The sequence below is a fragment of the Carassius carassius genome, chromosome 14, assembly GCF_963082965.1.
Source record: "Carassius carassius chromosome 14, fCarCar2.1, whole genome shotgun sequence".
NCBI lineage: Eukaryota > Metazoa > Chordata > Actinopteri > Cypriniformes > Cyprinidae > Carassius > Carassius carassius.
In genome coordinates, this window is record NC_081768.1 from 25,003,679 (window position 1) to 25,027,348 (window position 23,670).

Genomic DNA, 23,670 nt, shown 5'->3' on the forward strand with positions numbered 1-23,670 from the left:
ATGGCGTCATTGGCAATGATTGCAAGCCTTCGGTTTACCCGCGCTCATAACACTAGCACAGAATCAGTTCAGAATCAATCACCAAAAGAATCAGTTCAGTTCAGACGCTCTGTGTGTCGGTTTGCTTCAAGCTGAATCACACATGCGCAGTATCATCAGCTCCTCGGTTCTCGAATCGGACGCGTCTGACAGAAACGGTTCTTGACTCGAGAACGAGTCAATTTTTGTTCGTTATCTGGCTCGGCTAGGTGTTCCTCTTCAGTTCTCTCTTCACAGCAGTTCAGTCAGTGTACTGTTTGAGTACATGAGTTACTCCGGGATATTGGTTTGTTTAAACTCAGAGGGAGTGTCAGCCACATTAAAAAAAGTTAACAGCTTAAGTCATTTGTGGATTAATGCGTATTGGAGACGCGAACCGTTTAAAATGATTCAGTTTGATTTGGTGAACTGGTTCAAAAAGATCCGGTTACATCGAGTGATTCGTTCGCGAACCGGATATGACAAACTGCTTTTTTTTTAAACTCTCTCTCACAACAGACCGGAAGAGAAGACAATGCTGAATAAAGTTGTAGTTTTTGCTATATTTGGACCAAAATGTATTTTCGATGCTTCAAAAAATTCTAACTGACCCTCTGATATCACATGGACTACTTTGATGATGTTTTTCTTACCTTTCTGGACATGGATTTTCAATGGAGGGACAAAAAGCTCTCGGACTAAAGGCCCGTTCACACCAACAACGATAACATTATAAGCTTCCACACCAGCGAACTATATTGTCTGTGTATTCTAAGCGGACGCGTGTCTGTTGCTTTAAATTTTCGAGCTCATTACAGCAGGATTAAATCTGATTGGTTGGCAATGTTTTTATCGTTCATCAGAAAAAAAAAATCGTTCTGAAAGTGATTCCAATGATATCGTTTCTCTGTGCCTTTATCGTTATAGTTGTGGTGTGGACTCCGCTATTCTTTAATATTGAGAACGATTTTTAGAACTATATCCTTATCGTTATCTTTATAGTTATCGTGCTTGGTGTGAACGGGCCTTGAATCTAAAATATCTTAAACTGTGTTCCAAAGATAAACGGAGGTCATACGGGTTTGGAACAACATGAGGGTGAGTCATTAATGACATAATTTTCCTTTTTGGGTGAACTATCCCTTTAAGGTGGTTTCATGAGATTTTTTTGGATGTTGGTTTAAAAAAAATTCAATCCTTCTTTAAAACATTGTCGGTGGGAGGAACGATTACATTTTTATTTTTTTTAATCAAATTTTCTTAAATTTTTCAGTTTTGCTGGTCTTTCCTACTCCGTGTGAAGAGTGTAGGAGAAATGGTGAGTACCGGCTCATCAAGGCTCTGTCGCAGGATGTTGTTGATCTCTTGCTGCTGCTTGGGTTCCAGCTTCTTGATGAAAAACAGCACTTCCCACCATTCAGCACGGCTCAGGGTGTCTGCGTCATCCTGAGAGCCCTGAATCAGGTAAGGCAATGTGTACAGCCCACCGGGGGGCTTCGAGAAGAACGTCTGACTCACTGCCACAATCACAAACACAGAAGAAAACACTGCTGGTTTCATATAAAAGTAATGGAGACGCATATAAAACACACACGATCATGTGGTTGAGTGTGAGAGTTACCTGTAGTGAATTTGAGTGTCTCTGTGAGGGAGGAGGCCTTCTCCTGAGTCTCTTTCTCTGCCTGTCCTCCGCTGCCGTTGGCCAGGATTTCAATCATGTGCCAGTGCACCCAGTAAGTCCTGGACAGGGAGTTCCAGTACACCTGCAAAAGCCAGAACATGACAAACATCAAGGTTTGTACAAGCAGTATTTCTATAAAATGTGTAATTAGGGCCAGAATATCTTAGTTTTCACCAAATGTGTCATGAAAGAAGATGCTTATAACTGCCAAAATCAGGAGGTCGTTTTATTTTCTATGTGCAACTCTTACCAAAAATTTGAACGTCTACATAAAGATGTGAAGATTGTTTAGCAATATAATTATAAACCAATGATAAATATGCAAAATATATTGCATTTAAATTAGGGCTGGTAATTTAACATGTTAATTCGATTAATTACGATTAAAATTTTTAACGCACTTGCCCCGCCTCAAACCTACGTAGGTCATCTGACACTTCATGACTAATGACTGATGACAAACATGAGGCAGGACAACAACACGCATGATGGAGCCTAGAGAACGTACTGTAGTTAGAATTTCCCTAAAATTCCAGATATGGGGCAAAAATGCCCCTGTATGAGTCTTTGTCTCATATGTACATCATATAGTTAAGCGATATCACACAAGCAATAAGTGCAATATCACACGAGTGCAAATGTGATACTGATCTTATACAACAGTTTAATAAGTAAGAAGCTGATATTGTGTAATTTTAGACAATGTTGTCTGTTTTCCTCAACTTTCCCAAAATAAGAAAATAGGGGTGCACGATTTTGAGAAAAAACCTAATTGCGGTTTTTCTGACAAATATTGCGATTGCGATGCGATTTTCGATTTTTGTGTTCAATACTTTTAAGTGCATAAAACCGGATCTGGATCTGGCCACGGCACGTCGACATATTTTACATTTAGCACTCTTTTGCTCCACGTCGTTCTTCGCGAATCCAAAATAAGTCCAAACAGCTGAAGTACCACCCTTCTTGTTAACCAAGTGCTCCCCCGCTTCCTCTCCCGTCACCGAAGAAGTGCCTTCGGCCATTTCTGCGCAGTTACACAAGCTTTTTCTGGCACAATTCGAGGTAAACATTGTGTGTTAGCTGCTTTTCTGCTGACAGAAAGCCGATGCACTGCATACAACCTTGTTTTTCCATTGCCATTTCTAATTGGCCAGCAAGCCAGGAACGCGAGATTCGACCATTTTGATTGGCTAATAGGTTTGTCACTCAAATGTCAGAGGCGGGGGAAAAAAACTTAGGTTATTGCGGGAGTTAAAACCTCAATATCGATGCGATAAAGGTTAATCCTGCAGCCCTATAAGAAAATATAAAAGACAAAACAGAACTGTTCGTCTCCGAGCAACACACAGCGGCATTCAATTTCTTAATGCACATATTGAATCAATTGGGTGAATTATTTGGTGTGTTGAACCATTGGCGTTGGCTTTGAAGTGGCGCTGCACAGACGCTAGGTGTATGACGTCAAAGTACCGTGAAAGCGATTCAAAAAAACAAGGAGTCATCTGCTCTTTAAAACTTTGCGGTACTTTGATGTCACACACCGGTCGGACATTATATTAAAATAAATAAGATTAATTAAAAGGTAGCTATAGTTCACCATGTCATCAAAAATGAGAAATCGTGCCATTTACTCATCCTCATGGTCCAAGAGAGTACAGGTGTATCTCAAAAAATTGGAATAGTTTTTTTTCTTCTTTAAACTTACTTCAAAAATGTAAAACTTTCATATTTTCTAGATTCATTACATGTAAAGTAAAACATTTAAAAAGTTTGTTTAAAATTTTGATTAGAGCTTACAGCTGGTAAAAGTCAAAGATCCAGTATCTCAAAATTTTAGAATATTTCCTAAGATCAATCAAAAAAAGAAAAAAAGAAAAAAGGATTTGCAAAACAGAAAAGTTCAAGATCTTTAAAGTATGTTCACTTATGCACTCTATACTTGGTCGGGCTGCTTTAGCACAAACTCCAGCATCAGTGGTGTGTGGCGAGGAAGCGATCAGCGATTCAGGGCAGGCATGTTGGCTGGCCAATCAAGCACAGTCATATATCATGGTCAGCAATGGAAAGGAAAAGAGGACTTTGGACCACTGAGCAACAGTCCAGTTCTTTTTCTCTTTACCCCAGGTGAGATGATTCTGACATTGTTTCTGTTTCAGAAGTGGCTTGGTAGCCTTTTTCCTGAAGACGTCTGAGTGTGGCGACTCTTGATACACTGACTCCAGCTTCAGTTCACTCCTTGTGAAGCTCTCCCAAGTGTTTGAAACACAGTATTCTCAAGCTTGCAGTCATCCCTGTTGCTTGTGCACATTTTCCTACCCAATTTATTCCTTCCAGTCAACTCTGAATTTAATATGCTTTGATACAGCACTCTGTGAACAGCCACACCTTTCAGTAATGACCTTCTGTGACACACGCTCTTTGTAGAGGGTGTCAATGATTGTCTTCTGGACCATTGCAAAGTCAGTAGTCTTCCCCATTATTGTGGTTTCAAAGTACAAGAGATACCCGGAATTTATTCTGTAGGGATGGTCATTTAATGAAACTCAAATGTAAATATTCTAATATTTTGAGATACTGGATTTTTGACTATCAAAATTAAAATAAAAAACATTTGAAATGTTTTACTTTAAATGAATCCAGAATCTATGAAATTCAACTTTGTCATGATATTCAACATTTTTTTAGATGCACCTGTATATTTAATAAATCATATCAAACTAAATATTTCTATCTGAAGCTACTTTTTGTAATGATTTTTTTATGCTTTACAAACAATGTCTTTAAATAATCTTTTGGGAGTAATTTCTCAGCCAAATTTGATGTGCGAATAATTCGCGATTAATTAAATCGCCACAACATGTAATTAATTAGTTTTTTAAAAAGTAATCACTTACCAGCCCTAAGTTAACTACAAAAGGGGAAAATCTATGCAGGATTAGGCTGCAAATGCATCCTAAATTAAGCGGGCAGCAAACAGATGCTAGCTAGCTTGGGATCAAATGTTGGTTGGTTTGTTACTGATGAACCTATATGCATCACCACATTTTGCCTGTTTTTACTTAATAAATATAATTTAATTATATGACTGCAGTTCACAATGCAATTATCTGTCCAAAGTAAATCAGCGTGGAAATGACTGCCATATTTCTCTTCAGTGCTTGTAAACCATACGTAACCTAAAGTTCTTCAGTGTCTAGTGAGCAGCATATAAAGTGAATGCACTCAGCACTAACCTGCACCGGCGGCGAGCCGTCGTTACTGTAACGAAACTCTCCTTCATCCCCGGCACTGACTTCCTCATAGTCCTCCAGCATACGGACCAACATGCCACTCTTCAGGTTGTCCTGCACATACTCCACATAAGCGGAACGAGATGTGAAGTCAGAACGAGTCTTGAAACCGTTTGCCGTTTTCTTCTTCTTTGGTGGCGTGACCGCGGCCATTGCTGTAGTGGCCATGAAGGGAGATGAAGGGGAGAAGCGTGGCTGAAAGATGGAGCGGACGGGGTGTTTCTGGATTTTGTTATTTATTTCCTCAACCGCTCTGCTTGAGCTTGTGGAGGTCAGGGGCAGCTGCCGGTTGCGGTCCCAGCCCATGACGCGCACCAGCTCCGAGATGAGGTTGGCCATGGCCATGGTGAACTCAAACTCCCGCTGCACACGAGCGTGCTCTGATTGGTAGGCTGCCGTGGAGGAGGAGAAGCCAACCTCCTGACGCTCAGAGGTGGACTCCACCCCCGCCGTGTTCAGCTTGTCCATCAATGAAGTGACGCACAAGTAACGCTTCACCAGAGAGAAAAGCAGCTTGCCTGGAATCTACAACAGACAAACAAATTCTTACACAAAAACATTTGTACAGTGTCAATGACAGAGTGTCCAAGCAACAGATCTTAGAATATAAATTTCAAATCGGTGTTATTTTAGCATCTTTTATTTTAGATGCTATTATAGCTTTTCTATTTTAATTTTCCATTCTTTGTTTGATTAATATAAAATGTATATTTTTGTCTTTTTTAGTTATCACTTTTTTAATTTATATATAGTTTTTATTAATTTTATTAATTTATTTGCATATTAATTTAGTTATTTTAAATGAAAAGGAGAAATTCTGCTTTCTCAAGTAGCTGAAATCAAACAATTTAAATTTTCTTATATCTAATAATTTATTTAAACTAAATATAATAAGAATTAATCAAACAAAAGTGCTTCACTGCTCGTTTTGCTTTCTAAGAAATAATTAAATATGATGCCAAACTACTTTTTAATGTCCTCCCAAAGAGGCATCTTCTCTTATAATATCAGGACTTTTTTTTTTTAAATGTTCACAACTATATCACGTTTTTAACTTCTCATTTTTTATTAAGAGAATTAATGTATGAATTGCAGTTTAAGTGTTTTTAAATTAAAGGGTTTATTCACCCAAAAAAAAATGTTTGTCACTAATTATTCACCCTTCCTATCGTGTTTGGAATGACACGAGGGTGAGTAATTAATTATAAAATTTTCATTTTAGGCTTAACTATCCCTTTAAAAAAAACTTTAAAAAGAGCTTTGCGTCACTAGCCCACAAGCTCAACAATATCTACCATTGATAAAAGTACTCTTTTTTTTGACAAAAGTGTGTTGCCTAAGTACCTACTTAGGCAACACAGGTGCATTCCCAATATGAAGGCTTAAAAGATACAATGTTTTGTCAAATTAAAAATCAATTGTGCATTGCATCTCATGCACTTCATGGTAGTAGCATTTGGTGTGTTATATAAGCTGCTGCCAATGACAAGACAACTGTCATAAGTCATCACTTATGGGATTCAATCTGGGTTAGCACGCTGCCAGAAGACAACAAGAACCCGGACTAGGTTTAGGAGAGGTATTCAGACTAGAGTGGAAATAGGCATGAGTACCTGTGGAAGATGGATGCCCTCAAAGGAGATGCCATGCTCCTCAGAGGAGGTGGTCTCCGCAAAAAGCTCGAGCAGGGTGTAGCGGTTGTCAAAGTCCATGTGCAGCTCGATGCCATCCTGCTGGCTGAGGGACAGCAGCACATAGGCACGACTCCCTAAAGACAAACAACATCAGCCTCATCAACACTGACAGATTTTTAGAGACCTACTTTATTGCCTGTATTGATTTACTTCTACTACACATTTACAATTTAAAATTTACAAAAAAAAAACAAAACAAATCAAAAGACTAAAGACAGCAATATCAGTGCGCTTAAAAATGTGTGTTTGACACATCAGTATGGGGTGTATTTAAACCATTAGTTTTTTTCCCTGTCTAAAAACAAATTGGCAAAAAGCTTGATTTTTCATATATTCCTCTTTTGTGGGCTCATTTAATCTGTAAAAGGAAGCATGCCTTAAACAAGTTTGAATATTTAATTTACAAATGGCTGGGCTGTTTCTACAAATGGCTGAATTCAATAAGATTTTACCACTGTTCCTCACAATAATTAGGCTTGTCTAATACTACATATTAGCATTTCATCAAGAAACTTGATTGTTTGACTGGTGTTAAGCAACTGGATAAAAGCTATGATGCAAAACATATTAGACAAATAAGACATAAAACATTCACCTCACTAGTGGTCAACCGATATATCTGCCGATATTAAGTATTTTTTAAATATCTGCATTGGCCGATAAGTTTTTCTGCTTGGCCGATGTGTTCGAGACTTTTATTTTGACAGCGCATCAGACTTTTATTTTGATGCCGCTGAGAGTGGCAGCGCCTGAGCTCACACTCCCTCTCTCGTTCGTCGTCGTCGTTAACAGTTCTTTCTAATACGGATAGAAGTTTGTCTAATAATCAGATAGAATGGTTAAACAAAGAAATTAATACAGAAAGTATTATAACAATTGCTTATATATTAAGCCTATTAGTAATAGAAAGGCAAACATTATAATACTTTCTCGTTTGCCGTCAGCATTAAGCAAATACAAATGTATATAATTTGAACAAATCTTTGAATGACAAATGAACATTTAATTTCACAAACTCAGTCGAATCCAGCTGTGAGATCTTGTGAAGTGTGTTTTTTATCTAACAGTCTGTGTTAATTGAATGCTTTAAACTCATGATTTCAAATTATGCTGTGCTTTATGCATTTGCCTACTGTCATATTCATGTAATTTTCTCTGTGTGATGTAAAATGAGGGTTAACCTGGCTTTATTTGAAAAATATGATTCCCAATGCACAAAAACTTCCCAGAATACTGAGTGCCCTGTTGGTTACAGTGTTTACTTTTTTATATATTATAATTTTATTCAATATTTATTTGTGAAAAATACTGTCATCTAAAGTACAAGTATGTTTCTTTTACACATTTCTTTTTTAATCCACTGTCAAATGATTTCAAATTTCTTAAATATTAATAATAAAAATTATATCGGCTTTATATCGGCCCCTCTGTTTTCCAAGATATCGGCATCGGCTGTCAAAAAATACATATCGGTCGACCACTACACCTCACCGACAGCAAATTGCACAGACCAGGTCAGCAACTTTTGTGCTTATACTTCACTATTCTTAAAAACCACTTTCTGCAAAATCATCCAGCCAAAATGCTTTCATCTACTTTCTGCTGAAGTGTGTATCAGTACAGTAAAGAATAATGTGGTTATGCTACTTCCTTAAAATTTTACTACTTACAACTGATCGTAGTAATTTGTATGTTAAAATACTATCTCCTAAACCAGTTTAATATGCAGTGTCAACTATAAGGAAACTAAAAAAGTGCAAACACTGAGGAGCTATCTAAACATTGCTCTGTTTGTCTGAGAGGCTGGTGTATCATGCCAAATTTTACCTCAAACACTGGCCAGGAGTTTAGGGTGGGACTACCCTTTAACAGCCGATGGCGGACAGAAACCTGTTTCTAAGTAATCACAATTCAGTTTACACTACAGAGGTAGTTATTTTTAGTTTGAATTAATATTGAAATATCTCAATACTTTTGAATTTGCTTTGAATGGGTAATGAGGTTTATATTCTATGCATATTAAGAGTGTCACTTGATTTCATATTGCCAGACAAAATCTAATATAAGTCTATTATATAGTGATATATTACTAATATGTTGTGAATGTAACACTACTGATCACATGTTCAGGTTCCCTCGGGCGGCTTAACATAAGCCACATGCCTGTGGTCTCTGTTATGCTGAAGTAAATGATAAAAATGTCTCAGCCTAATCAGAGGAGCAAGAGATAAATAAGTACATCCTGTGAAAGAGTATGAATAAGAGTTAAAAGAATGAGGAGGAGGAACTGGAAGCCCCCTTCTTAAGGAGCCCATTTCCTCTTTCAAAAAAAAAAAAAAAGAAAAAAAAAGAAGCAAGCATATAAATCACAGTAAAAGTAACATCTGATAACTTTGCCTCTATGAGTCCGATTTATTAACATCACTAGTTTTTTGTTTCTAATTTTAGGCATAGCTCTAAAACACAAGATTTTTTTAAATAATTGAGAAGAACAAAAGAGCTCAATCAAACATATGTTGAAAAAAAAAAAAACAGTGTTATCTCATCTAGTACTGCAGGGTCCTAAAGCATCAGCACACTCTTGAGACACTGCCAACACCCAATGCTGAGAGCGCTATGACACAGCCCTCTCTCTCTGTGCCCTTCACTGATGACTCACATTACCCAATATCTCACAGTACACTGGCGGGCATCTGACGGCTTCAGCAAACTTGGGCCGTGGTCCAAACCCAGTTCAGTGAGTCTTTCCTTAAGGTTCACACTAGGCTTTGTGCTCCATTCACTAGAACCCATATGCATATGGCTAGGTGATATGGCCAAAATAATCATCACGAAAAAAAGTCATATCAGTCATAATCGATAATAATTTGCTCCAAAGTGAAAGTTCTAGAAACCAGACTGTTAATTTGCCTTAAAATAAATATCTTAAAAATGGTAGATTACTTTTTTTTTCTGGGTTTGATTGTGTTTATGGGGTGCAGTCTAACGTGTTAATGCTGCGGTAGTCTCAGCCTCAGACGTCACGGCCACGGACCGTTGGCTAAACGTCTGATGCATATGGGACACAAAAGTGGAACACTTCAGGAGTGTCAAAGTTGTAATCGGATTGGTTGAATTATACAGGATTTCCAGGAGACGTATGCGTCACGTTCTTTAACATTTTGCCTAGAAACAAAAATGCGGCAAACCTTCTCACAGGCTTATCAGAATCAACTAAACACTGCATATTCAAAAAGTATGTCAAATATTGAAAGTTCACGACATAGAATCTTTAAAATACCGAGAGATTTACACACTGGTCTGTTATTGTGGTTACATTTCCACGCTCCGATCGTGATGCTGATTTAAACTAACTGTGATTGGTTGTTTGACATGTCGGTCAAAAGGCCTTGGCCAATGAAAGCTGCCATGGATTCCAGACCTTCAGCCTTTGAAGGGTCTGGCTACGTGAGACTAATGCTGCAGTTACCACCACAGTTGTCTACTGCCACCCACAATAGTGCACGTGATGTCATACAATCTATAACAAGCATAATACGAAGTTTTGTATGCAAGTGTAATAACAGTAACAGATGCAAATTGTTTTATTTAAACTTTACTTCTATGGTAATTCACAAATTACCTCAAACACCATACACAGCATTTCCTTTAGATTGGCAGGATTGAGCGCAGGAAAACACAGCTTATTCTGCATTAAGCAAATATATTTTGTGTTGGGCAATGGACCTTGTTGGGAAACCAAATACTCCATCACCGATCTGAAGCCATCTCCATTCATGTCACCCATCCATGTGTGTACACGTGTCTTCAAGTTCCCGTGATCGCAAAGGCCTGGCTAGTCAGGTTTGGTTTCTTGCTCGCCGGTGGAACAGTGAACTGAGTCTACACTGGACGCGACACCGCCGAGTCGCAGTAGGTTGAGTCTGATTAGACCAAGGGTGACGAAATCTGGTCCTGGAGAGCCACAGCCCTGCTGAGTTCAGCTCTAACCTTAATTAAAACTCACCTTCCTGTAGCTTCCTAGTAACTGTTCAGACCATGATTATCATGTTCAGGTGTGTTTTATTAGGGTTGAAGCTTGGCTGTGGCTCTCCAGGACTGACGTTCACCAACCCTGGTCTAGACATCTGAACTTTGTGTCAGTACCATATAAATAGGACAAGGCCGTTTACTGTTGGGGATAGGGCTGTGTATCACCAGCAAAGTCATGATACAGGACTGCACTGAACTTCACCTCAGCAGAATTTAGTAAAACAGTGATTTATTAAACTTCACACAATAGGGCCATTTCTAACTATTGGCAGAGCAGGCAGTTGACCTCTGCATTATCAAGAGCCTCCATTAGTGTTGGGCGATATGGTCCTTTTTCAAATCGTCATATCGTCAGCCCGTGAGATCGACGATACACGATATTATGGTGCATGGGTGGAGCAAGAGAGAGACTCTTTGTTCTTGTCATAGCATAATTATTTGGTGATTTAAACCGCACAGGTGCGCGAGAGAGAGCCTATCGAATCACCAATAATCAAAAAAATATACTTTCAAACATACTGATAAACTAACGTTAAATATAAAAATACTATTTAAATCAGCTAGTTCATATATAGTTGGAACTGTCATACCGTGCGTCCTGTGACAAATCTGCCGCATCTGTGCACAGAAGTTATCGGTCTAAATGTTCTGCAAGATCAGTCAACGGTGAAAATCAATAGTAGATTTCAATTAAAGTCTAACAGTTTAACACTAATATTGGACATAAACGAATACGTTTAATATAAAAGTATTCAAAACAGGTAAGTTCATATATTTGGAGTAAAGTTCAATTGAATTGATATGCATTAAGCCGGTGTTATATTTTCCGATCCGGACGCGCACACGGACAGTGCGGATGTGAACTTCTTCCATTTATACTTAAAGCGTATGCTGATGGTCCACTCTGCAACAAACATGTTATTGCACATCTGGCTGTCTTTATATTCTTTTATTGACAGATTGCACAGGTCCGAATAGCAATGGGCTTCTTCACACTGCCTGCACATGTGCAGTTGTGCTTTTGAAGCCTACTGACCGCACAGTCATAAAAAATGTGAGGCACGCGGTCATCTGCTCAGAGCCTCCGTGCACACTCTCCTATGATGATTTTTACGGCACGCCTAGACTCGCGGACGTGGAAAGTATAAACAGATGCATCAGTCATACAGCGCTCAGGACCGTGCGCTCCATTACGAGACTGACGCACCGCCACAGAAACAAGAATGAGATGCATTCTAACATAATTGTGGCATTAAACTCAGTTAGTAAGGGCTTGTTTAAATTATTGCACATATATAGGCCATTCAGAATATTTGTTAAAGTGCAATGAAATGAATGACTTCTTCACCCGCTACAGGCTCATCCTCTTTTGCGCACGTGCATGCGCCTGTGTGTGCACGTGTGTGCGTGTGTTTGAGAGAAACGCAGTGCTGAAGTGAAATAGCTGGGCAATTTGATAGCCAAATTATAATAGGTACAATATTGGGATTGTTTGCATCCTGTTTTTAAACCTATAAATAATAAATGTACTCATCCTGCTAAATTTTTGTTTATTAGGTAAGACGTATAATTACGTTTGTAATATATTAAAAAATAATTTACATTGCTGGTAGGTTATCATTGCACAAGAAAAAAAAATGGAAGCGTTCTAAACTAATGCACCATCTTCCCTGTATCTAATGCACACTCACGCTCAGACACTCAAAGATTACGCTGTGGCCGCGTTCTGAGCGGAACACGTCATCATAGTGTGGTAAAGTGCGCAACATTTCTGTCACACGCTTGAGGCACTCGGCCAATCACAACGCACTGGATAGCTGGCCAATCAGAGCACACTTCACTTTTCGGACTGATGAGCTTTCTTTAAAAAAATGAGGCGTTTCAGAAAGGCGGGGTATTGAGAAACAATAATGTACAGTATGTTAAAAAAACATTTTAACCTTAAACCACATAAACACATTTCATTACAACAAATACACAAAATAATGTTCTTTTATGTGTATGTGTTATGTGTATGTGTATTTCAATTCCTGTACAGTTTAATCTCTAATTGTCAGATCATTCGAATTTTGTTTTTAGAAATTATTTTAACCCAAAAAGCTAAATTATTCAAAATTATTCTTCCTTTGAACTATTTATATTTAAAATACAAATCTTGTGTAATCCCAGGCTATCTATAATCACATGCACATTTCAAAACTGGAATATAATTTATTTCAATCCCATGGGTTTCATATAGGGCTGCACGATAAATTGCATGCGATATTTAATGCGCATCTTGTCTTTGCTGTGAGAAAAGGTGATAAACGATCCGCTACCTGCATCATTCTCACATATGATATAGCCTACTAGCTGGGACAACTTCTTTCTGTTTACAGACATGACATTATATCTTGGTATTTTCGTTTTTGTATTCAGATTAAAAGAATCTGTATTTAATATCTATTTATTTCACTTACTGCCCAATGTTGTCCAACAAAACAATTCATATTAAAGGCTATGTAAGCCTTTATATTATGAGTTAAAATGTGCAATATTATTCTAAAATTGTAACATTACAATCTATAAACAAAAATAAGGAAGACAGCACATCTCAAACACATTAAACAGCGTGAGTAGCCTGTGTCTCAGTCAGAGGCACACGCAACCTTTCTGTCTGAGCATATGGTGGGCCGAGCCGCTTAAACTACTGAAAAACAAAACTATAAACTATGTCTTACCAATTTTTAAAGGCCTTAATATGAAGCTTGTCACATGTTAAGAACATATACTGGATTATGCACTTGCTCAGTGCGTGTCCTCCACTATATTTTTTTTATATGCACTCGTATCAAACTTGATCTAAACGGTATTGCCTCATATTGAATCACTTATAAAGAAAATATCGATATATATTGTATAAAATCGATATACCCCGCCCAGCTCTATGTGACATAATGATGTGGCAGCATGCTCAAATTTCCAGCAGTATTCTGATTTTTTTGGCGTGCATTATTCACAGCATGGATAGAAATATTGTCTTTGTCTGGAGTTTAAGTCAATATTGAACTAATGCACACTTGCTTTGTTCTTACATTCAATTTTATTTATACTGTTGTAAGATACTTTTAAAATATTAAACAGTATTGAAAAGTTGTTGAAGTCTAACTATTACTAAAGCTATACAATAGGCACAATGCAATAATTATGCAATCAATGCAATATCATAACACTCAGAGAAAGGTATTCCCAACAATACAGCCATTTAAAATTGTGTGTCCATGTTTTTCATTTTGCTGCATCAATAATTAAGATCACGGTTTGAAATACATGCAAGTATTCAGCAGTATTACCAGCAGTTTTCAAGGAAAGTGACTTTAGTTTTACTTTTCATTCAAGGGAAATACCCTAGGAAGTGAGAGCTTTACGTTGAACCACTGGAAACAACAGCTCTAACAGAGTACCCGAGAAGTTTCGAAAGATCACAGCCAAAAGACAGTCTGTGATTGTTCAGAGGTTGTCAAACAAAATAACCACGAGTTAGATATAGAAGCCAGACTCACCAGCATCGTGAGAAGCCAGGGCTCGCAGCATCTTGCCAGCGCTGCGTCTGGTCTGTCGCTCTTTATTACAGAGCAGCTCCATGAGCAGGTCGAGAGCGCCGGTCTCCTTGAAGACTCCTACCAGCGAGCCAATACTAGCGTAGGCACTCAGCACGTGGATGGTGTGAGTGATGCTTATCCCGAAGTCGCTGTTCTTGGCCATCTGCTTCCGGGCGCGGCGCACCAGATTCTTCACATCATCTTTCATGTCCAACAGCTCTCCCTTGTCGACATCTGCGGGGAACTGGCCACTGGGCCGCTCCTCTTCCTCCAGCAGAGGCCTCTGGGAGTCAGCCTTGCGCTTGCCAAGCAGAGTGGGGCAGTTGGCGTAGACGTCTTCGGTGGACATCCACATGAGGATGCTCTCGTTCTTGCTCTCTCCTGAGGTGGAGCCACTAGAGCCTCCGCTTCCCGAACTGCTGCCGCCGCTCGCCTCATTGCTGCCGCCTGAGCTGCTGCTGTCCTCCACAGCCAGCAGGCTCCAGCGGATCAGGTACTCTGTCTGTCCATCGAGAGTCCTCCTCTGACGGATGAGCTCCTCTGGGTAAGACTGCAGCTTTGGGCCCAGCTGAACCAGCAGGTTACCGTTGCGGCGCTCACCCACCATGGTAGCTGAGGAAACAAAGAGTGATCAGGGTTTCCCATACATTCATTAATTTGTGGCGGCCCGCCACAATATCAACGCTGACCGCCACAGATTGATTCAGATTTTTAAACTATTTAATATGGGTACAATTGTATTTTATTGTAGAGCTGCGCACTGCTTGCTCCCTCCCTCTCACAAACTGACAACGGAGGCACGCACGACTAGTCCCTCCTCTTCGAACACGATCTGAATGAAAACATGAGCATGCGTTAGTTAGAGGACGGATTGTTGCCGGTGCTTAATGCTGATTCCAGAATCAATCCGGAGTTGAATGGTTAGTTATGAACACTGTTGCTCAACATAACTCTGAGAAGTTAGTCTATGTTAAGCGCTGTCACGTTTACAGATTCGTGCAAATTTTTGTGTTTTTTTTCTCTAAATATCGATAAACAACTATTGCGAAATGACGGCGTTTCCATTAACCGATGTTATGCGACTAAAACGTAATTTTTTCCCCTCTCGCGATCAGTCATTCCAAAAATCATGGCAACGGACGTTGGTAAGTTTATATATATCAAAGCTACCAGACTAGACATTATATTATTATTATCTCCAAGTTCAGGTTGGTGTGTGTTGGTTTTTGTCCACCTCAATCTCCAGGTTTGTGTGTGTGTGTGTGTGTGTGTGTCCACCTCCAGGTCCAGTTTGGTGTGTGTGTGAGCCTGTGTGTGTCTGAGTCTGTGTGTGTGTGTGAGTGTGTGTGTGTGTGTCTTTTTGAATGTTTGAGTGTGTGAGCCTGTGTTTGAGTATGTGTGTCCATCTCCAGGTCCAGGTTTGTGTGTGTGTGTATGAGCAAAATTTGCAACAAGAAGTCTGTGGAGCAGTCATAGCATAGAAAGTGTAGCAATGGCATAGCAATAGCATCGTTTACTCACCCTCAAGTTGTTCCAAACCTGTATGAGTTTCTTTGTTCTGCTGAACACAAAGGAAGATATTTGAAAGAATGTTTGTAACCAAACAGATCTCAGTCCCCATTGACTACTATAGTATATATTTTTTCCTACTATGGAAGTCAATGGGGACCGAGATCTGTTTGATTCTCTCATTCTTCCAAATATCTTCCTTTGTGTTCAGCAGAACAAAGAAACTCATACAGGTTTGGAACAACTTGAGGGTGAGTAAACGATGATAGAATTTTCATTTTTGGGTGAACTATCCCTTTAAGGTATCTGACACTAAGTGTTGGCAATGGAAATGTGTACATATATCATATATATATATATCATATATATATATATCATATATATATATATATATATATACCAACCCCCCCCCCCCCTTCCCCGGTCCCCAAACACCACACCACCGCAAAAATAGAATCTAATTCTGTGGGAAACACTGGTGATATAATGATGACATGTGACCCGTGCTGGCGAAATGAGTCGGAATGAGGCACACAATCTAATTTTGAGCTACAGGCAAAAGAAGAAGTGAAAAATGTCGAATTTGAGGTTTTCACAAAAATGAGTTCATTAAAGGTGCAATAGGAGATCTTGGTAAATGCTTACATTAGCCTGATAGCACTGAAAGCGGACGTCCCACCCTCCATGCAATCGCTGTCCAAAGCCACACCCCCTAAATGCATTTCTGCTCACAGACCAGAATACCAGAGACAACATTACTACAATAGGCTACATCAGCGGTTCCCAATTCCAGTCCATGTTTCGAAGTGAAGTAAACCCCTGCTCAGGGAGTAGGGAGCAATGAGATACGCAGATACATACGTTGACAGTAGGGGTGCACCGAAATTTCGGCCGCCGAAAATTTTCGGCCGAAATGGCATTATCGGTTTCGGGCCGAAATAAAAAAAACAGCCGAAAACGTAAACCGAAAATGAATGTCACCCGCCCCTCCCATCCGTGAGCAAATGCTTAGGTTTCACTCACGGTCGAGCTGTTATCACGCGTCTGCCTATCAAAGATTAAGCATGTCAAAGGGCTGTCACAATCAAAAAAAGCTTGTCACAAAAGCTGCACAATCGATCGGACCAACCAACACAAGTTTCGAAAACGAAAACAGGGAATCGATTTTAACGGCCTTCTCTCGGAGCGCGTCCAGCTCGTCACTATACGCTCGCAGCGAACGAGCATCACACAGCAACTGCAGGTTCTGACACACACACACACACACAGCCTATTAGTGCATAATATCAATGTAGCCTTCAGCAGACATGGGGACTTGGTGACTTGGACTCGAGTCGACTCGAGTCGCTATTTTTAGGACTTGTGACTTGACTTGAAAAAAAAATAAAATACTTGAGACTTGACTCGGACTTGGAAGTTAAAGACTCGGGACTTGACTTGACTTGAGACAGGATGACTTGAATGACTTGAGTGTTAATCACATCATGTTTTCAGTTTGAATATAAAATATATAAATTATTTTTAAAAATAAATTTGATTACTCAGCTGGAGCGCAGGCTGAGAATCGCGTTGTCATGACTGGATCAGGACACTATCATCAGTCATGCCCTCTCTACCTTACGCACACCACGCCCACTTAGATCAGATATCACATCACATCAACATCTCAGCTTGAGGGGTACCGAGGGTCATCGTTTTTGTCGTCAATAATTTGCGCCTAAAAACGCGTGGAAATCGCTAGGCGCGCCGCTTTCTCCTTGTTTCCAAAGTGCTTGGGCAGTTGCGCCCCTGAGGCGTCTGCCGTTGCTAAGCAACCATGACGCGCTGTCTCCATGACAAGCAAAGGATAAATGGATTTGCAGCACTAAAAATCGCTTGCAGTAGCTCTGCTACTAAATTTATTTAAAAATGGCAATCCATATACAGCTATGATCAGCTGTTCCTTCATCTTGGCTGTGCTTTCAACGTTGTTACGGGGAAAGGATGAAGCTGCTTGATTGGTTCTTGTCACATGACCAGCGGTGCCCTTGCGGCTCTCTGAAAAGTTGAGATGTTTTTAACTCGATGCGATGCGGACGCGATTGGAAAAAACGAGCGTGTCGCACCGCGTGTGCATCGCGACCGCGTTGCTTCCATTATGAGCGCACATACCGGTGGCGCATAAATGGTGGGATAGGCCACATCGTGCTCGGCTTGCAGACAAGACTCTCTCGAATCTTATATTTTGCAAGCGCAATACCTTGTAATAGAGGTAATGACTTACGGATGTACTCTGAGAGAGATATTGTGTGTGTGTGTGTGTGTGTGTGTGTGTGTGTGTGAGAGAGAGAGAGAGAGAGAAACACACTCGTGCTTTACCTGATGAAGGAAACCCAAACTGAGTCTGACTCCAATCACAACCCCAACATTCAGAAACTAATTGACAAAAATCTGAAGTATAATTAAGATGAAAAATGAATTTGAGCTCCAAACCAAACTCCAGTGTTATTCGGCCCTAAAGCAGAACCACAAAACTGGCAAATTACTTATCACTCAAGCAATTAAAAGAGAGACAAATCCTTTCAAAATATCGACTCAGTGATCATGATTTGGAAATAGAGATTGGTAGACATAAAAGATCCTGGCTACCGAGAGAAGAGAGGCAAACACTGTGAGCTGAATCAAACAGAGGATGAGAAACACTTCCTTCTTGTCTGTCCCAAATTCAGCACTACAAGAGAAAAATTCTTCTCACAGTTTGAAGCTTTGAATCCTTCATTCTTGTCTCTAAATGACTCAGAGAAACTACTCTATATACTTGGAAAGAATGAGACGGCAGTCACAATAGCTGCTAAATATTTATACACCATACACACCATACGAAAGGGATAATTTATTGTATTCAACTGTTTTATTTTATATTCTTAATTGTATATAATTACTATTATTAATATTAGAAATATTATCTGCTGCTGCTATTTTGATTGTATTGTATTTTATTGTAATCATATTTTATATTTTATTCTGTATCTAAATGCTTTGTCAATACTGTAACTCAAATGTCATGCCAATAAAGCAACTTGAACTTGAGAGAGAGAGAGAGAGAGAGAGAGAGAGGAGAAATGTAAGAAAGTTTAATGTTGTATGTAAACTGTGTTTGAGGGGAAGTTGTGGCCTAATGGTTAGAGAGTCAGACTTGCAATCGAAGGGTTGTGAGTTCGAGTCCCGGGCCGGCAGGAATTGTAGGTGGGGGGAGTGCATGTACAGTGCTCTCTCCCTCAATACCACGACTGAGGAGCCCTTGAGCAAGGCATCGAACCCCCAACTGCTCCCCGGGCGCCGCAGCATAAATGGCTGCCCACTGCTCCGGGTGTGTGTTCACAGTGTGTGTGTGTGTGTGTGTTCACTGCTCTGTGTGTGTGCACTTTGGATGGGTTAAATGCAGAGCACAAATTCTGAGTATGGGTCACCATACTTGGCTGAATGTCATGTCAGTCGTGTTACAGAGAGAGAGAGAGAAAGAGAGAGAGGTGTTCAGAGAGGAGTCTGTTGGATGTTTAGCTGTTATTTGTTTTATGGACTCAATGTTGAAAATGTAAAACATTTCAAACACTGTTGGCAGAAGTGAAAAATAAATAATTTTATGAAGTTACAATTTTGTTTTATTCCATGTTTACTGAACATGAGTATTTACAATGCAAATCCAAATTATTTTAATTTACTGACAGTTACTTATATCTTGTCTTTTAACTTTATTAAGATCAGATTCTGCAGGTAAAATTACAATAATAAGGTGACTTGACTTACTACAGGACTTGACTTGACATAACTTGTGACTTGACTTGACTTGCCCAAGAAAAAAATACTTGGGACTTACTTGAGACTTGAAGGTTAAGACTTGAGACTTACTTGAGACTTGCACATGTGTGACTTGGTCCCATCTCTGGCCTTCAGTAATGTTTTTCATTGATGTTATGGCAGTCCACATTGCTGACTTGTGCGCGTCTCAAGCGCCCTCTTTACATTCGCCCTAATGCCTGTTTAGTTGTCGGTGGATTTGCCTATATTTGGCGTTGAAAAACAGATCAACGCCAAATATAGGCAATTTACTAACGATTCAATGAACACTTTGCCTATGTCTCAAAAATCGAACAGGATTTTTTTTCACAAAAGTGACAGCCCTATACGAGAGGACACCAAAGTTGCAATATGTAACATTTGTTCTGCAAAAATCTCTTTTAAAAAAAAAAAAAAATTTAAAAAAAAAAAAAAAAAATTTAAATTTTTAAAAAACTATTTTATTTGATGGAACATAAAACTTTAAGAATAATTATTATTTATATTTATTGTAAAAAATATTTTATGTTTTGTTATGTAACAGTTAATAAAAGTTTGATTATTATATTGTGATTTTTCAATTCAGATCCATTAAATCCAAGCAATATATATACACGTTTTTAAAAGAAGCCATTTTCGGCTTCAGTTTCGGTTTTCGGCCAAGTGCATCCTAAATTTTTGGTTTCGGCGCAGAATTTTCATTTCGGTGCATCACTAGTTGACAGGCAGGTAGGAAAGCTATTTAAAACAGTCGGACCTAGCATTTTGATTGGACGTACATTTCTTGGTCCTATGCTTCCCACAGAATATATAAATACAAACTCTTTAAGTGAGTTCACTTCATAAAATAGTTTTCTACATACATTAAAAAGTGGACAGTCCAATAAAATATGTTTGACAGAAAGGGGAATCATCTAACATGCATTGAGTAAGGTTTTCACCTTAGTCGGTTTTGTATGACCTATCAACATCTGGCAAATACCACTGGATCAAATCTAGTTTTAATAGAGATGAAAAATCTGTTCTGGATATATTTCATGTCATTTATTATTCGTACATGTCACTTCTGGACGACTGCTGCTTCTCACCACAAGTCTATTGTTGCCAAGCGCAGCGTTCCAGCTTTGGGAATATTCATATCGAATTCCCAATGACATGTGTCCAAACCAGTGAAATATGATTTTCAAACCCATGCTCATTACGAAAACAAAACGGAAGTTTAAGCCAAGTCTTACTTTATATGATGAACAGATTTATTAAAATGTAACAATTTTAATAAAAACCTTACGAGTTTGGATTGGAACTAACTATCATCACATTAAGGGAAGGTTCACACCAGATTTAATGCAGACATTTGTTCATATAGATAAGCATATCATCAATGTACAGTTAGTAACTCAACTGTATTTGCTTGATGTGTGGAAAGAAACCTCACTGGTTCTCATGTGTCAAAAATATGTTGAGAATTTTTGTTTACCATATCTGATGTGCTGCTTTTATGATGTATTTATGTATTACAAGTTTTTGCACATCAACAAGCATGTCTGAGCTCCGGTTTAAAAAAAATGTGCATTTGTGTTTCAAGGGGAACGATGTTTTATGAGCCTTCTGAAGAATCAAAGTTTTGGGTGAATGGGCTTTCGGTGGGGGGACAAAAATCTCTCAGGTTTCATTAAAAATATCTCCATTTGCATTTCTTAGACAAACGTGAGTCTTATGAGTTTGGACTGTTATGAGGAGGAGTAAATGATGATGGCACGGTTTTGGTGAAAGTAACTTTCAAAGGAGGCACAGAAATACCTAGATTTTCTTAAAATGAATCTTAACATGCTTTTCGAAGATAAACAAAAAAGGGTGAGAAAATAACAACTGAACTATAACATCGGAAAAGTTCAAGCAAGATAAGATGAGACTAAAGTGTTAGGAAGCTTCTGTAATCTCCATGATCAAGTGTCACATTAAAGAGATACTACATTACATTGCCTCATATTGTCCCCCAATCCCATTATGTTATTTTTCCATGAAAAGTATCAACTTCGAAGAAATGCATGGTGACCAATGCTGCAAGGCACCAAAACTACCTAATTATCTATACCCAGGTCTGAGATATTAGTCACTCCATCTAACATCTCATGACTCAGTCTTTAATGACACGAGGGAACTAAAACATGACAGATGCCTGATTGTGAATTTGTGGGTCTTTTTGTTTTGTGAAACGTTGTTTGCTAGCGTCAACAGAACATCAATTGTTATTGATCTCTAACAAAGTCTAAAGTTTATAAAGAAATCTTACGTGCACACACTGTGTACGTGTCAGCCCGCGGTTAAACGAAGTCTATATCTTCTCCCAGCTGCGGTTCCCCGCTAGCGAAGCTGCTAAACAGAGACACGAGGGCCTGGTGTCTTCACGGGTGTGTGACTGACGCTCAGCCGAGGATCCGCTGACCTCAGCCCGCTCTGTGCGCACATCTGCCGGCGTCTAAAGCCTCCCAGTCGCACTGCGTCTCTTCTGAGAAGCGGTGAAAGAGCGGAACTGATCAGTGCGCATTAACTCAACACTGCGAGCGGGCAACGAGACGCAACGCGTCAAACTGAAACGCGTTCAAAAATAAAAATTAATAGAGTGCAAGCCGCGCGAGGCAGCGTCGTGCGGCTGCGAATGCGTTGTAGTTATCTGCGTCGCGTCTCTAGCAGGGAACATATGCTGTAACCAGCTGTCAGCGCGGCCTCTGTGTCAAAAACACATTAAAAAGCACTGCGAGAGCCGCGGAGCTCCGCTCGGACTCACCTCCGGTGTCGCAGGGCCTTCCCTCCTTCTCGACTTTCCCCCGGGGCGGATGGAGTTTTCTTCTCCGTGGTAGCGTATCGTTGCCCAGCCTGAAGTCGTTTTCGCTGCCTGTTGTATAGTTGAGTCCTGTAAGAGTAGTCTAGTCCTGCTTCCTGTGTGTGGAACAGGTATGAGTTCAGCTCGTCTGTCCGCCAATGTGTGCGTGCAGCAACACATCACTGCCACCTGCAGGCGTGGAGGAACAACAACAGCCCTAATACTTCATTATTTAAGGGGTCATGTGATGCGATTTCAGCGTTTCCTTTGTCTTTGGAGTGTTACAAGCTCTTGGTGCATAAAGAAGATCTGTAATGTTGCAAAGAGTAAACTCTCAAATCCAAAGAGCAGGGGCGCTGCACAAGATCCCGGGCCCTATGCATAAGCAATCCTAATGGGCCCCCCTCCCCTTGAAAATATATATTCCAGACTTTTCAAGGGCCCTCTCTTACTTTGGGGCCCTGGTAATCATTACTGGTTTTACCCCCAGTCCAGCGCCCCTGCCAAAGAGATATTCTTTACCAAAGTTAAGACTCTTCCACCCCCCCCCCCCCAAAATGGATCATAAACACCGCCCCACATCTCTACGTCACTACGTGGGAAGATTTGAATAACACCGCCCAAATGTTCCAAACCTTTTATTCTCATTGAGGTATTGATTTTGCCGCCGCTGGCATGTCGTATAGACGCTGTGTGTTTCACTGTGAAAGTGAAACTAGTTTGTTTGGCCTTCCAAAAGAGGACAAGACTAGATATCATGTTTATATCAAGTTTATATAGGGTTTTATGTTTATGTCTCGTCACTCTGACCGGACAGGGCATCATATTATGTTAAGGGGCATAACATTTCCGTCACACACTTGAGTTATTCATCCAATCACAATGCACTGGATAGCTGGCCAATCAGAGCACATCTCGCATTTCAGGCCGATGAGCTTTGTAAAAATCGACGTGTTTTGTGCCTTGATCTCCTTAAGGGTTTGTTAACCATAGTTGTAATCTTTAGCACTGAAGTTAGTCCAGCCAGGACCGAAACATTTGCCTTTGTGTGTGTGTGTGTGTGTGTGTGTGTGTGTGTGTTTGCATGTGTGCAATCACTTTTTTGTTTGTGCAATTTAGTTTTTGCTGTCACCTCTTTGTAAATTTTCAGGAATACTTTTTTGTTCAAATGTCCTTGAGGATCCTTTCATTTGGTGTGCAGATTTTTTTTGACTTTGCTTTCTGT

The 23,670-nt window shown here is 39.7% G+C and overlaps 1 protein-coding gene across 3 annotated transcripts in view; it reads right to left on the reverse strand.

Annotated features, from left to right (window-relative positions):
- Positions 1 to 22,587, reverse strand: part of LOC132157410 (cullin-9-like) — a 52,012-nt gene extending 29,425 nt beyond the window's left edge. For all 3 annotated transcript variants that reach the window (XM_059566759.1, XM_059566758.1, XM_059566757.1), the window contains exons 1-6: positions 22,410 to 22,587; positions 14,258 to 14,908; positions 6,603 to 6,757; positions 4,933 to 5,514; positions 1,640 to 1,781; positions 1,345 to 1,535 (exon numbers count right to left, since the gene is read on the reverse strand). In XM_059566759.1, the coding sequence (XP_059422742.1) occupies positions 1,345 to 1,535; positions 1,640 to 1,781; positions 4,933 to 5,514; positions 6,603 to 6,757; positions 14,258 to 14,903 (1,716 nt within the window). In that variant the 5' untranslated portion in view covers positions 14,904 to 14,908; positions 22,410 to 22,587. The remainder of the gene's footprint in view (positions 1 to 1,344; positions 1,536 to 1,639; positions 1,782 to 4,932; positions 5,515 to 6,602; positions 6,758 to 14,257; positions 14,909 to 22,409) is intronic.
- Positions 22,588 to 23,670: the final 1,083 nt, after the last annotated feature.